A 13,952-nucleotide genomic window follows, 5' to 3' on the forward strand; every position below is an offset into this window, starting at 1 on the left:
GAATGAAAAAAGCTATTTTTTTCTCTGTTTTAGTGTAAAAAAAAAGTAATATTACACAACAATGTTTACATTTGCAAACTAGCCTTTTACAAAAACGTGAATAACCTGAAATGTCTTAACAATATTCAGTCTGTTATTAAATGTTGTGTGTATTTGTAGATCCACTGTATCTGTACCAGAGGTGATTTCTCACAGACTGCAAGTGAAGCTCAGCTTCCCCTAAAATTATGAAAATTAAATGGTTAAATATGTTCGGTTGTGTTGACATTTCATTGACTCCAAATGTGTTAGAACACGTTCATCTCACAGACGAGTTCGTTCAGAATCAGCTTTATCACAAATCAACAGATTCGATGTTGTTCACTTCTCCTCCATTCTTGTGTCTCTGTTTTCTCATTCGATCTCTGCTCAGTGCATTTGTCCGTAGACACTCAGCGTCCATGCACTTCAGTGGGACTGAGTGGAACAGTTTTTTTCATTGCCTCAAAACTGGACGGTAATTGGATAAATGCCACAATGTTGTCCCGCCCCCGGACGCATCTCTGGGGGTGAATGGAGCTGTGGGCGGAGCTCAGCCTGGCTGGATGTCAGGCTTCCACGTGCTGATTGGAGGATCGGTCGAAAGGCTGAATCCCATTTGATTGACAGCTGTTTTCAGATCTACTCCTTCACTGACACAGTTCAGTTTAATACCGTCACACATTCTGCTGTGAAATCGACAGAGAAACCACTACGAAATGACTTGTTCATGTCTTGCACTGTAAATAAAACACACTCATTGTACTTCCTTGTTTCAATTTAACATAATTTCAACGTTTTCTTGTTTAGTTGGTACGATAAGGTCACTGAGCATTTTTACCTCCGCCAAGGAGGTTATGTTTTTGCCAGGGTTTGTTTGTCTGTTTGTCTGTCCGTTAGTGTGCAACATAACTCAAAAAGTTATGGACAGATTTTGATGAAATTTTCAGGGTTTGTTGGAAATGGGATAAGGAAGAAATGATTAACTTTTGGGGGTGATTGGGGGTGGGGGGGCCCACGGGGGGGCCCACGGGGGGGGCCCACTGATCAGCCTTGGCGGAGGTCTGCGCTCTCCGAGTGCTTCTAGTCTTAAAATGGAACAGAGGGCCAAATTTATGTTTAAATAAGTTGACATTTTTTTTTATGTAAGCCGACAATGAGCTTCCCCTCTCTGAAAGACGAGCAGCTGCCACTGATCTGTACGATAGAATGAACATGTAGAAATGATAAACTAAGGTGTAATACTGTTAAAATTGCTCTTATTTTTCTTCAGAATTTCCAGTTTGTTCATATTTGTTGTTCATGTTATGTTCCAGTACAGTTCATAGATGTAAACATTTTCATTACGGAATTTGACATTTTTCACTCAAAAACACAAAGAAAACTTTGGAGTTGACATTATTGATCAGTTCCGATTCTATAATTTCTATTATTCTCCTGGTCTGATCCACTGTAGACCAGATTAGTCTGAATGTGGAACCTGAAGCTGAACAGATCTGGTTCAGTGAAGGCAGTGTGTCCCCCGTCTTCTATCCTCTGCCCTCTATCCTGTGTCCACGCCTGCAGTGGACATCGTCCCCCCCACTCTGTACTGTCCAACCCCCCCCCCCCCCTCCAGCTGTCTCATGCCAGCTCCATGTTTTTCCAGGTAAGTCTGTGTTGGTTTTGCAGCTTTCAGGGGGAACTCAACACACCACAACAGCGTCAGCACTACTTCAGGTGAAAGCTAACCACTCTAATGCTGCCCTCGGGGCTTTCCACCTTTACCCCCGGGGATAACAGAGGGCTTGTGGTGAGAAGGGCAAACACTGCCGCAGATGTTGACAGTTCAAGGAAACGACAGTTGTATTCTTACCAGCGAACACACTCCTGCACATGCCCACAAAGGCCCTCGAAAGTAAGCACATTTCACACACACGCACGCACGCACACACGCACACACACACACACACACAAAAGGAACAGTACGACTTCCTTTTTGCCCCACAGTTCCTTTTTAACTTTTTTTTTTTTTTTTTCAGGTTCCAGCTTTCACAACTTATCTGTGACCTGCAGTAGATTTGATACAATATAGGTCATTGTGGTCATATGCAAAAAATGAGAAGTCCCACACCACATTCGAGTGCATTACAAGGAAATCCAACCACAGACAATGAGAAATGCACTGTCATAAGATGCAGGATGTTGATTGAGAGTCTTTTTTTTGTTGTTTTTTTCAACAGAATCTCTTTTATTTTGTCTTTGAACTGCACAGGAAATGGTGAATAAGGTTTGTTTAGGAAAGTCCCCTTTAGTCTTAACTTAATACATCTCTCTAGTAAATTTTGCACAAACGCTCCTATAACTATTCTGAAGCTCTCAAGCAAAAAAGCACTCCGTACAGAGCCGTTTGTGCACAAGGCTTCGGCTGATACGTGACCAGAAGAAAACAGGCCTTACTGCATACGACAGGAGAAATGTCCTCTGGGAGTTTTTGTGAAAAGGTTAAAGGCTGTAAAATTTGGAGAAAACAAACATCTGACTTCCAGCTCCTACATCATAGGTGTCAAACATGTGGCCCGGGGGCCAAATCCAGCCCACCAAAGGGTCCAATCTGGCGCGTGGGATGAGTTTGTGAAATGCAAAAATTACACTGAAGATGTTAACAATCAATGGTGTCGAAATAATTTTAGGTCAATTCCATCTAAAGTGGGTCAGACCAGTAAAATACTATCATAATAAACTATAAATAACAAAAGCCACAAATTTCTCTTTGTTTTAGTGCAAAAAAAAGTACAAATTATTGAAAAATGTTTATATTTACAGACTAGCCTTTTACAAAAAATGTGAAAACCTGAACAAATATGAACAACCTAAAATGTCTTAAGAGAATTAAGAGTAATTTTACCAATTTTCTGTCTGTTATTAAATGTTTGGTGTGTTTGTAGATCTACTGTGATCTGTATGTTGTAATGAACATGTGAAAATGAGAAGCTGAGGCCAAATAATGGCATAAATTGTTAAAACTGCACTCTTTTTCTTAATAAATTTCACTTTGGTCATGATTGTTCATGTTTTTCCACATTTTTTTAAAGGATAGTCTGTAGATGTCAAAATTTTGATAATATAATCTTACTTTTGTCACTCCAAGACATAGAAATTAGACATACAAATTTTGGAATTGATATTATTTATGTATTATTATGTTATTATTTTAACAATCAATGGTGTCAAAATAAGTTTAGGCCAATTCCATCTAAAGTGGGTCAGACCAGTAAAATACTATCATAATAAACTATAAATAACAAAAGCCACAAATTTCTCTTTGTTTTAGTGCAAAAAAAAGTAAAAATTATTGAAAAATGTTTATATTTACAGACTAGCCTTTTACACAAAATGTGAAAAACCTGAACAAATATGAACAACCTAAAATGTCGTTAGAGAATTAAGAGTAATTTAACCAATTTTCTGTCTGTTATTAAATGTTTTGTGTGTTTGTAGATCTACTGTGATCTATACGTTGTATTGAACATGTGAAAATGAGAAGCTGAGGCCAAATAATGGCATAAATTGTTAAAACTACACTCTTTTTCTTAATAAATTTCACTTTGGTCATGATTGTTCATGTTTTTCCCCATTTTTTTAAAGGATCGTTTGTAGATGTAAAAATTTTGATAATATAATTTTGCTTTTTTCACTCCAAAACATAGAACATTAGACATACAAATTTTGGAATTGATATTATTTATGTATTATTAAATCCGGCCCGCCAAAGGGTCCAATCCGGCCCGTGGGATGAATTTGTGAAATGCAAAAATTACACTGAAGATATTAACAATCAATGGTGTCAAAATAATTTTAGGTCAATTCCATCTAAAGTGGGTCAGACCAGTAAAATACTATCAGAATAAACTATGAATAATAAAAACCACAAATTTCTCTCTTTGTTTTAGTGCAAAAAAAAAGTAAAATTACTGAAAAATGTTTACATTTACAGACTAGCCTTTTACAAAAAATGTGATAAACCTGAACAAATATGAACAACCTAAAATGTCTTAAGACACAGGTGTCAAACATGTGGCCCAGGGGCCAAATCCGGCCCACCAAAGGGTCCAGTCCGGCCCTTGGGATGAATTTGTGAAATGCAAAAATTACACTAAGATTTTAACAATCATTTTAGTTCAGGTTCCACATTTAGACCAATTCAATCTCAGGTGGGTCATAATAACCTATAAATACTCACAACTCCAATTTTTTCTCTTTGTAAATGTAAATGTTTTCATGTATTTACACTAAAACACAGTATAATATTGCAAAATATAAATATTTGAATAACCTGAACAAATATGAAAAACCTGAAATGTCATAAGAGAAGTAAGTGAAATTTTAATAATATTCCACCTGTTACTAAAGTTTTTGTGTATCTGTAGATCCACTGTGATCTGTAAGTTATAATGCACATGTGGAAATGATAAACTAAAGCATAATATTGTTAAAAATTACAATTTTTTTTCAGTTTGTTCATATTATTCGCATTGTTTGAGAGGATAGTTTGTAGATGCAAACATCTTCATAACGTAATTTCACTTTTTTCACTCAAAAACATAGAGAAAAGTTTGGAGTTGACATTATTTTTATATTATTACATTGGTTCGGCCCACTTCAGATCAAATTTAGCTGTATGTGTCCCCTGAACTAAAATGAGTTTGACACCCTTGTCTTAAGAGAATTAAGAGTAATTTAACCAATTTTCTGTCTGTTATTAAATGTTTTGTGTGTTTGTAGATCTACTGTGATCTATATGTTGTAATGAACATGTGAAAATGAGAAGCTGAGGCCAAATAATGGCATAAATTGTTAAAATTGCACTTTTTTTCTTAATAAATTTCACTTTGGTCATGATTTTTCATGTTTTTCCACATTTATTTTAAAGGATAGTTTGTAGATGTAAAAATTTTCATAATATAATTTTACTTTTGTCACTCCAAAACGTAGAAATTAGACATACAAATTTTGGAATTGATATTATTTCTGTATTATTATGTTATTATTTAAATGATCCAGCCCACTGCAGGTCATATTGGGCTGTATGTGGCCCCTTAACTAACATGAGTTTGACACCCCTGTCCTACATGAAAAAACAAGTATATTTGAGTTCTATTGCCGTCAAAACATTCTATTTATTTATACATTTCTGTTCCTCCGTTCAATAATAAAATACTTTCATCGATTGCAGGGGGGGGTGTGTGTGTGTGACATTTTCCACCTGAACTGGACTAAATACAGGTTGTGGCTCCGAGAAAAACATAACATGGCATCACATTAAACAGGGTTCTAAAAACTGACCCGTGATAAAATAGTATTTATTTTGTTCATACATGTTCTTCTTTTGTTTCACTGCATGGGGCACTCCAAATACGAGTCGAATTTTGACCCGGCGGGGGGTGGGGTGGGGTGGGTGGGGGTTTTCAAAATGCTCCAGGTTGAAATTTTGTAAAAATCAATCGTCTCTCCACGACAAAATACTACAAGGCTAAAAGGTGGTATTAGAAATTAAGCACCAAACAGTTCTCCTTCCATTCATTACAAATGGAAACATTGTGCAACCTGTTCAATGACCATAATGAACATGGCAAAAAATAGCTCTATCTGATCATTAGACATTAATTACTCAAATATGCGATCCAGACCCACAAGATGTGTTTTTCTTTTTTCTTTCTTTTTTTTTTTTGTTGTTGTTGAACCACCGATCAAAAAGTGATCACCGAGTCGATACTGTAGGAAGTGAGCGGTTCCATCGGCCAGTATTTACACAATCTGAGAGTCTAGCGATTCGACTTTGCAATATATTGAGCGATCATATGACCATATCTCTACTTTAAAAAAAACAAAAAAAAAACAAGCAATATCTTTGTTGTTAAGCTCTGTTATCAGTAATAGACCAGTGTCTCTGTATGTTCTAGCTATATTCTCATGTACAAATATTCATATCAAAAGTTATACAGCACAATTCTCACCATTTTCCTTTACAAGAACTTTGATTAGTGAACATTAAATGATTCACATGTTTAGATAAAAACAAATCCCAAAAAAAAAAAAAAAAAAAAAAAAATGGTGCCAGCCTCAGTAAATAAAATATAGATATAATAACAAACACAGAACACAAATCTGCTTCAGGCACAACTTAAATAAAGGCATTTGTGAAATTATCATATCAAATATAATGTATGGCGACAAAGCGGGGCCAGAGGTTCAGTTAAAGTCGGAAAAAAAGGTCTGATCCAACGGAAATTTAAAACGGACACTTGCTTTGAAATTTTTTTTTTTTTTCTGTTAAAAATAATTTTAATTCAATTTGAAGAATATCTGCAATACTATTAATTATTTGTACATATGATATATTGGCTTTTTCGGTTCTAAAACTATAAAACTAAAAAAGTAAGGCTTAAATCAGAAAAAATAAAATAAAATAAAATTTGAGAATACTAAAACTATGACCATGCCCTGAAAAACATTAAAAAATCTACATATTTTAAGGTTTCCCACACTTGTTATTTCAAAACATTGTACTTTAAAGAGTTTCAGATCACAACTTGAAATGTCAGTTTAAAATGTTGGTTGTTCAATTGAAAAACTTTTTCTTTCTTTTTTTTTTTTCTTCCAATATCCCAAATTAACAGACTGTTTGGCCCAGATTTGGCTCCATAAATATGTTGCTTATGTCCAGTACTCATAGATTTAAAAAAAAAAAAAAAAAAAAAAAAAAAAAATGCTATGACCACTTTTATTTACAAACAGCTAAAATCTCTGACAGATTCATGCTTCACTTCACAACCTGAATTTGTCCTTAAAGTGCATGCAATAATAAGCAGTTTTATCGAGTGGGATCTTGAGTTGTGATGAGATCGACCGCGCTAACACCAATTGATCTGACGTATCAAATAAAGAGAAGTTAAGAACTGTCGCCTAGAAAAATGAGGGAAAAAAAAACAAAAACAAAAAAATACAAAATTAAACTCTGACTGTTATCCAGTGACCCTATACAGTAATATTCACATTTTAAGCACAAAAGAAAAGAAAACAAGAGTCGAATAAATGTAAAAAATAAAACAGATAAAGCAGCTTAACACCACGGGGGATCCGCAGCTCACATTCCACAATGTCCCTCCAGGAAACACACACATGAAGCATCATATGAACAGGATGGGGTTCTACTTAAACATATCAAAGTGCCCATTTTACTAAAATTTTTCCTGATTTATTCAATTCATACCAAAAGAGGAGGAAATGGCGTGGAGGAAAGAGTTGTTTTTGTAACACAGACTGTAAGAGTTTGGAGTTGACACTGACTAGGTTGGATTTATTGACATGTTTGTAGAATCTCTTGTCTCACTCCTCCTCCCCCATTCAAGTTTCACAAAAAAAGAAGTCCTCATTGCACATAACACCGTGACTCAATGGTCCAATATCTAATAGAAGAAAAGCAAAAGAGAGAACGTTCATCCGGCTTTGTCTGTGTTTGGACTCCAAGGTTCTGCAGGTCTTAGTGGATGTGGAGCATCCACAGGTCTGTTGTCCTCCAGAGACAAATAAATCCACTTTCATCTGTTGTCTTCTTTGGGGAAGTCCAGAGATCCCAGGCTTCCAAAGCCCAGGCTTCGACTTTCTGTGTCAAAAGTGTTTATTTCTCTGTCCTGTCGCTCCAGCAGGTGCTTTATCCTCTCAGTACGTTCCTTTTGAAGTGCAGCGAGTTCCTCTTCAATCTGTGTTCGAAGGTCAGAAAGCAGAACAAACAGCTTAGGAACGTCATCAACATCTGAAATCAGGTGCACTCTATACGCTGTAAAAAAAAATCTGTAATTTAACAGAAATTTCACTGTTTATTTTACAGATTTTTCCTTAATATTTAACCCTTTCATGCATACTGCACTCTCAAAAATAGAGGTACCAGCTTGTACTTAAAAGGGTACGAATGCTTGTCGCTGGGGGTGTGCTTTTTTGAGAGACATTTCTGTACCCTTTCGAAATAGTCCATTTTTGTACCTTAAGTACTTTACATAGAAAGAAAACTATCATATAGTTGATAATGCCATGATGTTTAAAGTTGGAACCGGTGGCCTAATTGAGAAAAAAAAAAAACAGCATAGGCAAGCTACGACATCAAGACATGGAGGTGTGAACGAAAACTTGATAAAACAGAGATTATGGCAATAATCAGAGGTTCTAATAAGATAAATAAATTATTAGGCTATTATCATTGAGCTAATTGGGCTATTAACCCTTTCATGCATACTGGTCACTACAGTGGACAGCTATTCTACAGCTTTTCTCTTCTATATTCATGGATTTTGTTGTTTTCGTTGTTTTGTTTTGTTTTTTCACACATATCTTTATTAAAGGTTTAAGACACTACATATCTTTTCTGACATGAACTGGTAACATTTTGTAGATCTCTTCTGAGCATAAACCCCTAGAATCACAAAGCCATCCCCATAGTTTTCACACAATTTATCAGTAAATACATGTTTCTGTGCCTCAAAAATTAAACATGTGGTGTCCTGCTGAGTGGACATTTTTGCAACTTCATGAAAAATAGGTCCATAAGAACATATATATATATATTTTTTTTTTCATTATTGTTTTTTTTTATGTATTTTTTTTTTTAATTTTTAAATTACTTTTATTTCATTTTTTAGAATTTATTTTTCAGAAGAAAATTTTCAATTGCATTATTTTTTTCATGCCTGAAGAAGAATAAAAACACTAATGAAAAAATTTTGATTAAGGTTCTCATAATTCATGCATGAAAGGGTTAAATTAAAACACAAATCCTTATTTATTCATTCATTCATTTTCTAAACCCACTTTATCCTCACTAGGGTCACGGGGGTCGCTTGGAGCCTATCCCAGCTACTTACGGGCGAAGGCGGGGTACACCCTGGACATTTCGCCAGTTCATCTCAGGGCTGAACATATAGAGACAAACAATCACTCTCACATTCACACCTATGGACAATTTAAATTAACCTATCAGTGCGTGTCTTTGGATGGTGGGAGGAAGCCGGAGTACCTGGAGAGAACCCACGCAGACATGGGGAGAACATGCAAACTCCACACAGAAAGGTCCAACCCCCCGTCGACTGGTGTTGGAATTGAACCCAGGACCTTCTTGCTGTGAGACACGAGTGCTAACCACTGCACCACCGTGTCGTGTCACCACAAATTATTATTAAATATAAAATAGAGTAATTACAGTATGATATATATAATAAATAATGCGCTACGCCTAATGTTTAAACTATAATTAGACCTACTGTTCAGTTCTCCCAGCCTACAGCCTATTCTCATGGTCTACACACATTTTGTAATGCTGCAGGGTACCTTATAGTACACATTTGTACTTTACATAACTTTGGACCCTTTTTCATAGTCTAAAGGTGCAATTCTGGCCTCCTAAAGACCAATATTGTACTTTTGAGAGAACATTCTTAAAAAATGTACTTATAGGTACATAAATGTTCTGATCTTGTACCTCTATTTTTGAGAGTGTGGTCACTACAGTGGACAGTTCTTCTCCAGCTGTTCTCTTCTATATTCATGGGTTTTGTTGTTTTCGTTGTTTGTTTTTTTTTCACACATATCTTTATTAAAGGTTTAAGACACTACATATCTTTTCTGACATGAACTGGTAACATTTTGTAGATCTCTTCTGAGCATAAACCCCTAGAATCACAAAGCCATCCCCATAGTTTTCACACAATTTATCAGTAAATACATGTTTCTGTGCCTCAAAAATTAAACATGTGGTGTCCTGCTGAGTGGACATTTTTGCAACTTCATGAAAAATAGGTCCATAAGAACATATATATATTTTTTTTTTTTTTCATTATTGTTTTTTTTTTTATGTATTTTTTTTTTTTAATTTTTAAATTACTTTTATTTCATTTTTTAGAATTTATTTTTCAGAAGAAAATTTTCAATTGCATTATTTTTTTCATGCCTGAAGAAGAATAAAAACACTAATGAAAAAATTTTGATTAAGGTTCTCATAATTCATGCATGAAAGGGTTAAATTAAAACACAAATCCTTATTCATTCATTCATTCATTCTCTGAACCCACTTTATCCTCACTAGGGTCACGGGGGTCGCTTGGAGCCTATCCCAGCTACTTACGGGCGAAGGCGGGGTACACCCTGGACATTTCGCCAGTTCATCTCAGGGCTGAACATATAGAGACAAACAATCACTCTCACATTCACACCTATGGACAATTTAAATTAACCTATCAGTGCGTGTCTTTGGATGGTGGGAGGAAGCCGGAGTACCTGGAGAGAACCCACGCAGACATGGGGAGAACATGCAAACTCCACACAGAAAGGTCCAACCCCCCGTCGACTGGTGTTGGAATTGAACCCAGGACCTTCTTGCTGTGAGACACGAGTGCTAACCACTGCACCACCGTGTCGTGTCACCACAAATTATTATTAAATATAAAATAGAGTAATTACAGTATGATATATAATAAATAATGCGCTAAGCCTAATGTTTAACTATAATTTGACCTACTGTTCAGTTCTCCCAGCCTACAGCCTATTCTCATGGTCTACACACATTTTGTAATGCTGCAGGGTACCTTATAGTACACATTTGTACTTTACATAACTTTGGACCCTTTTTCATAGTCTAAAGGTGCAATTTTGGCCTCCTAAAGACCAATATTGTACTTTTGAGAGAACATTCTTAAAAAATGTACTTATAGGTACATAAATGTTCTGATCTTGTACCTCTATTTTTGAGAGTGTGGTCACTCCAGTGGACAGTTCTTCTCCAGCTGTTCTCTTCTATATTCATGGGTTTTGTTGTTTTATTTCCATATCAGCCAACACAGTGGACACTTATGCATCATCTCATACACTGACATTCATACTGTTACTGTAATGTTGCTGTTCTAGATAAACCTGATCTGCACTAACATGCTTTAAATCAATTGCTAATTGTTATTAGACTCTAATTAACATTTTTCTTAATTTTTTTTTTGCGTATTATCTCCATGAAGTTAGTAATAACTAGTATTAGGGTATGTTAAAATGTGAGAAAACGTCAGATTAGCAGCACGAAAAATGTTTTTGTTTCATAGTTTTTCTTCTTCCCACTCTTTTTTGAGTGTAGATGAATGATTTTGGAATTTTGAATTTGCATGTATTCTGTAAATGCTCGAAATAAACAAAAAATTAATGAATGAATGAATAGTTTTCACACAGTTTATCACTTTCTGATGATGGGTTTTAAATCCATGTTTCTTTGCTTTATAAATCACATGCATGGTGTCCAGCTGAGTGAACATGTTTGGAACTCCATGAAAAACAGGTTCATAAAAAATAAATAAATTAAAAAAATATTCAATTGCGTTGTTTTTTTCATGCCTAAAGAGGAATTAACACACTCAGGAAAAAAAATCTCGACTCAGGTTCTCATAATTCATGCATGAAAGGGTTAAGATACAAGTGAATATCAATGAAATGACAAAAATAGACTGTGATTTTACACATCAAATGTAAAACAACATGAAAAAACTGTAACTGTGAATAACCGTAAAATTTCAATTTTTTCAAAGAATTTTTTGTTTTCCACAGAAAAATACAGTTAAAATACATTTGCAAATGTATCGTAATTTCACAAATATTTCTTTTCTATTCATGAGATTAAACTGTTAATTTAAAGTTTAATACTGTAAAAAAAAAAAAAAAAAAAAAAAAAAAATATATATATATATATATATATATATATATATTAAAACCAGATAAAATTACTGACAGTTAACTGTAAAAGAAGTATTTGTTCTGTCAGTTTAACAAGACTTGTTTGTTAGTTGACAAATATCTTGTGTAATTACAGGAGGTTTCACAACAAAATTGATGAATAAATGTATTTTTGTGAATGTATAACATGTATAAGCACTGATAAACTGTCCAAATACAGTTATTATCAGTGGATTGTACAACTGAGTCTCACTGAAAATTATTTATGTATATATTTATAGGTAATTTGATTGTTTTAATACATGTAAATATTCTTTATTAAACATTAAAAAGTCAAAAAAAAAAAAAAAGCCAAATCTCATGTAAAGTTAGGGCAAAAAACTGTATTTTAATTATGGAAAATTACCGTATTTTTATGAGATGGTTTTTGGTCCAAGTAATTTTAGGTTGTCTGGAAGTGGAAACAGCAGTTATAATGTTGTCAGTTACTCCTTTTTGTTTTATTGCACATAGATTAATTTATCTTTGAGGATTGAGAATAGTACAAAAAAAAGGTGATTTTCTAAGTATTTAATTATAATATTTGAAACTTGAGGTTTCTGTTTTGAGTTTTTACAAATAGATTTTTTGTTTAAAGTTGTTGAAACCTGTGCAGAAAAAGCAAAAAAAAAAAAAATGCCCAGTGCAAAAATATGCATACTGTTTGCAACCAAATCAAATTGTTGTTATTCATATTTATAAGCATGACAATAAGATGCACATTGTTGAAAAATCTAGACTTTGTTCCAGCATTACGGTTACGTGTCCCACATTGTCCCACGCAAACACACTCCTTGTCCCACATGTGACTCGCAGGCACCTGGTCACCCTACTATGACCTTACTCATGACCTTTTGTGAATAAACATAAAATTTCCATTTTTTAAAAGAATTTTTTTTCTTTTTCCACAGAAAAATACAGTTAAAATACATTTGCAAATGTATCATAATTTCACAAATATTTCTTTTCTATTCATGAGATTAAACTGTTAATTTAAAGTTTAATACTGTAAAAAAAAAAAAAAAATTAAAACCAGATAAAATTACTGACAGTTAACTGTAAAAGAAGTATTTGTTCTGTCAGTTTAACAAGACTTGTTTGTTAATTGACAAATATCTTGTGTAATTACAGGAGGTTTCACAACAAAAATGATGAATAAATGTATTTTTGTGAGTGTATAACATGTATAAGCACTGATAAACTGTCCAAATACAGTTTTTATCAGTGGACTGTACAATTGAGTCTCATTGAAAATTATTTATGTAAATATTTATAGATAATTTGATTGTTTTAATACATGTAAATGTTCTTTATTAAACATTAAAAAGTCAAAAAAAAAAAAAAAAAAGCCAAATCTCATGTAAAGTTAGGGCAAAAAACTGTATTTTAATTATGGAAAATTACCGTATTTTTATGAGATGGTTTTTGGTCCAAGTAATTTTAGGTTGTCTGGAAGTGGAAACAGCAGTTATAATGTTGTCAGTTACTCCTTTTTGTTTTATTGCACATAGATTAATTTACCTTTGAGGATTGAGAATAGTACAAAAAAAAGGTGATTTTCTAAGTATTAAATTATAATATCTGAAGCTTGAGGTTTCTGTTTTGAGTTTATACAAGTAGATTTTTTTTTTTAAGTTGTTGAAACCTGTGCAGAAAAAGCAAAAAAAAAAAAATGCCCAGTGCAAAAATATGCATACTGTTTGCAACCAAATCAAATTGTTGTTATTCATATTTATAAGCTTGACAATAAGATGCACATTGTTGAAAAATCTAGACTTTGTTCCAGCATTACGGTTACGTGTCCCACATTGTCCCACACAAACACACTCCTTGTCCCACATATGGCTCATAAGCACCTGGTCACCCTACTATGACCTTACTCATGACCTTTTGTTGTACGGTTAAGAAATCTGTCTAGTGTCTCTCCTCATCCAAAATGAAACCATTATTTTACTCAAATATCCCTTATTCTATGGAAAAACCACACAAACAGCTTTTGATGAGTTATCAGAATTAAACGGATTAAAAAGTTCCTCTTTTAGACTCCATTCTCAGTACGTCTTTCCAGAGGTGCCACTACTAAATGTGAAGGTCAACGTTGTGAACCCTGTCATAAAATACAGCATCTTGTCGAAACATAACTTCACTTGTGCTAG

The 13,952-nt window shown here is 34.1% G+C and overlaps 1 protein-coding gene across 1 annotated transcript in view; it reads right to left on the reverse strand.

The window, feature by feature from the left end:
• Positions 1-6,655: 6,655 nt before the first annotated feature.
• taok3b (TAO kinase 3b) overlaps positions 6,656-13,952 on the reverse strand; it is a 29,138-nt gene continuing 21,841 nt past the window's right edge. The window contains exon 8 of the mRNA XM_030149837.1: positions 6,656-7,760. Within this exon, the coding sequence (XP_030005697.1) occupies positions 7,599-7,760 (162 nt within the window). The 3' untranslated portion in view covers positions 6,656-7,598. The remainder of the gene's footprint in view (positions 7,761-13,952) is intronic.

The sequence above is a fragment of the Sphaeramia orbicularis genome, chromosome 12, assembly GCF_902148855.1.
Source record: "Sphaeramia orbicularis chromosome 12, fSphaOr1.1, whole genome shotgun sequence".
In the NCBI taxonomy this organism is placed as follows: Eukaryota; Metazoa; Chordata; class Actinopteri; order Kurtiformes; family Apogonidae; genus Sphaeramia; species Sphaeramia orbicularis.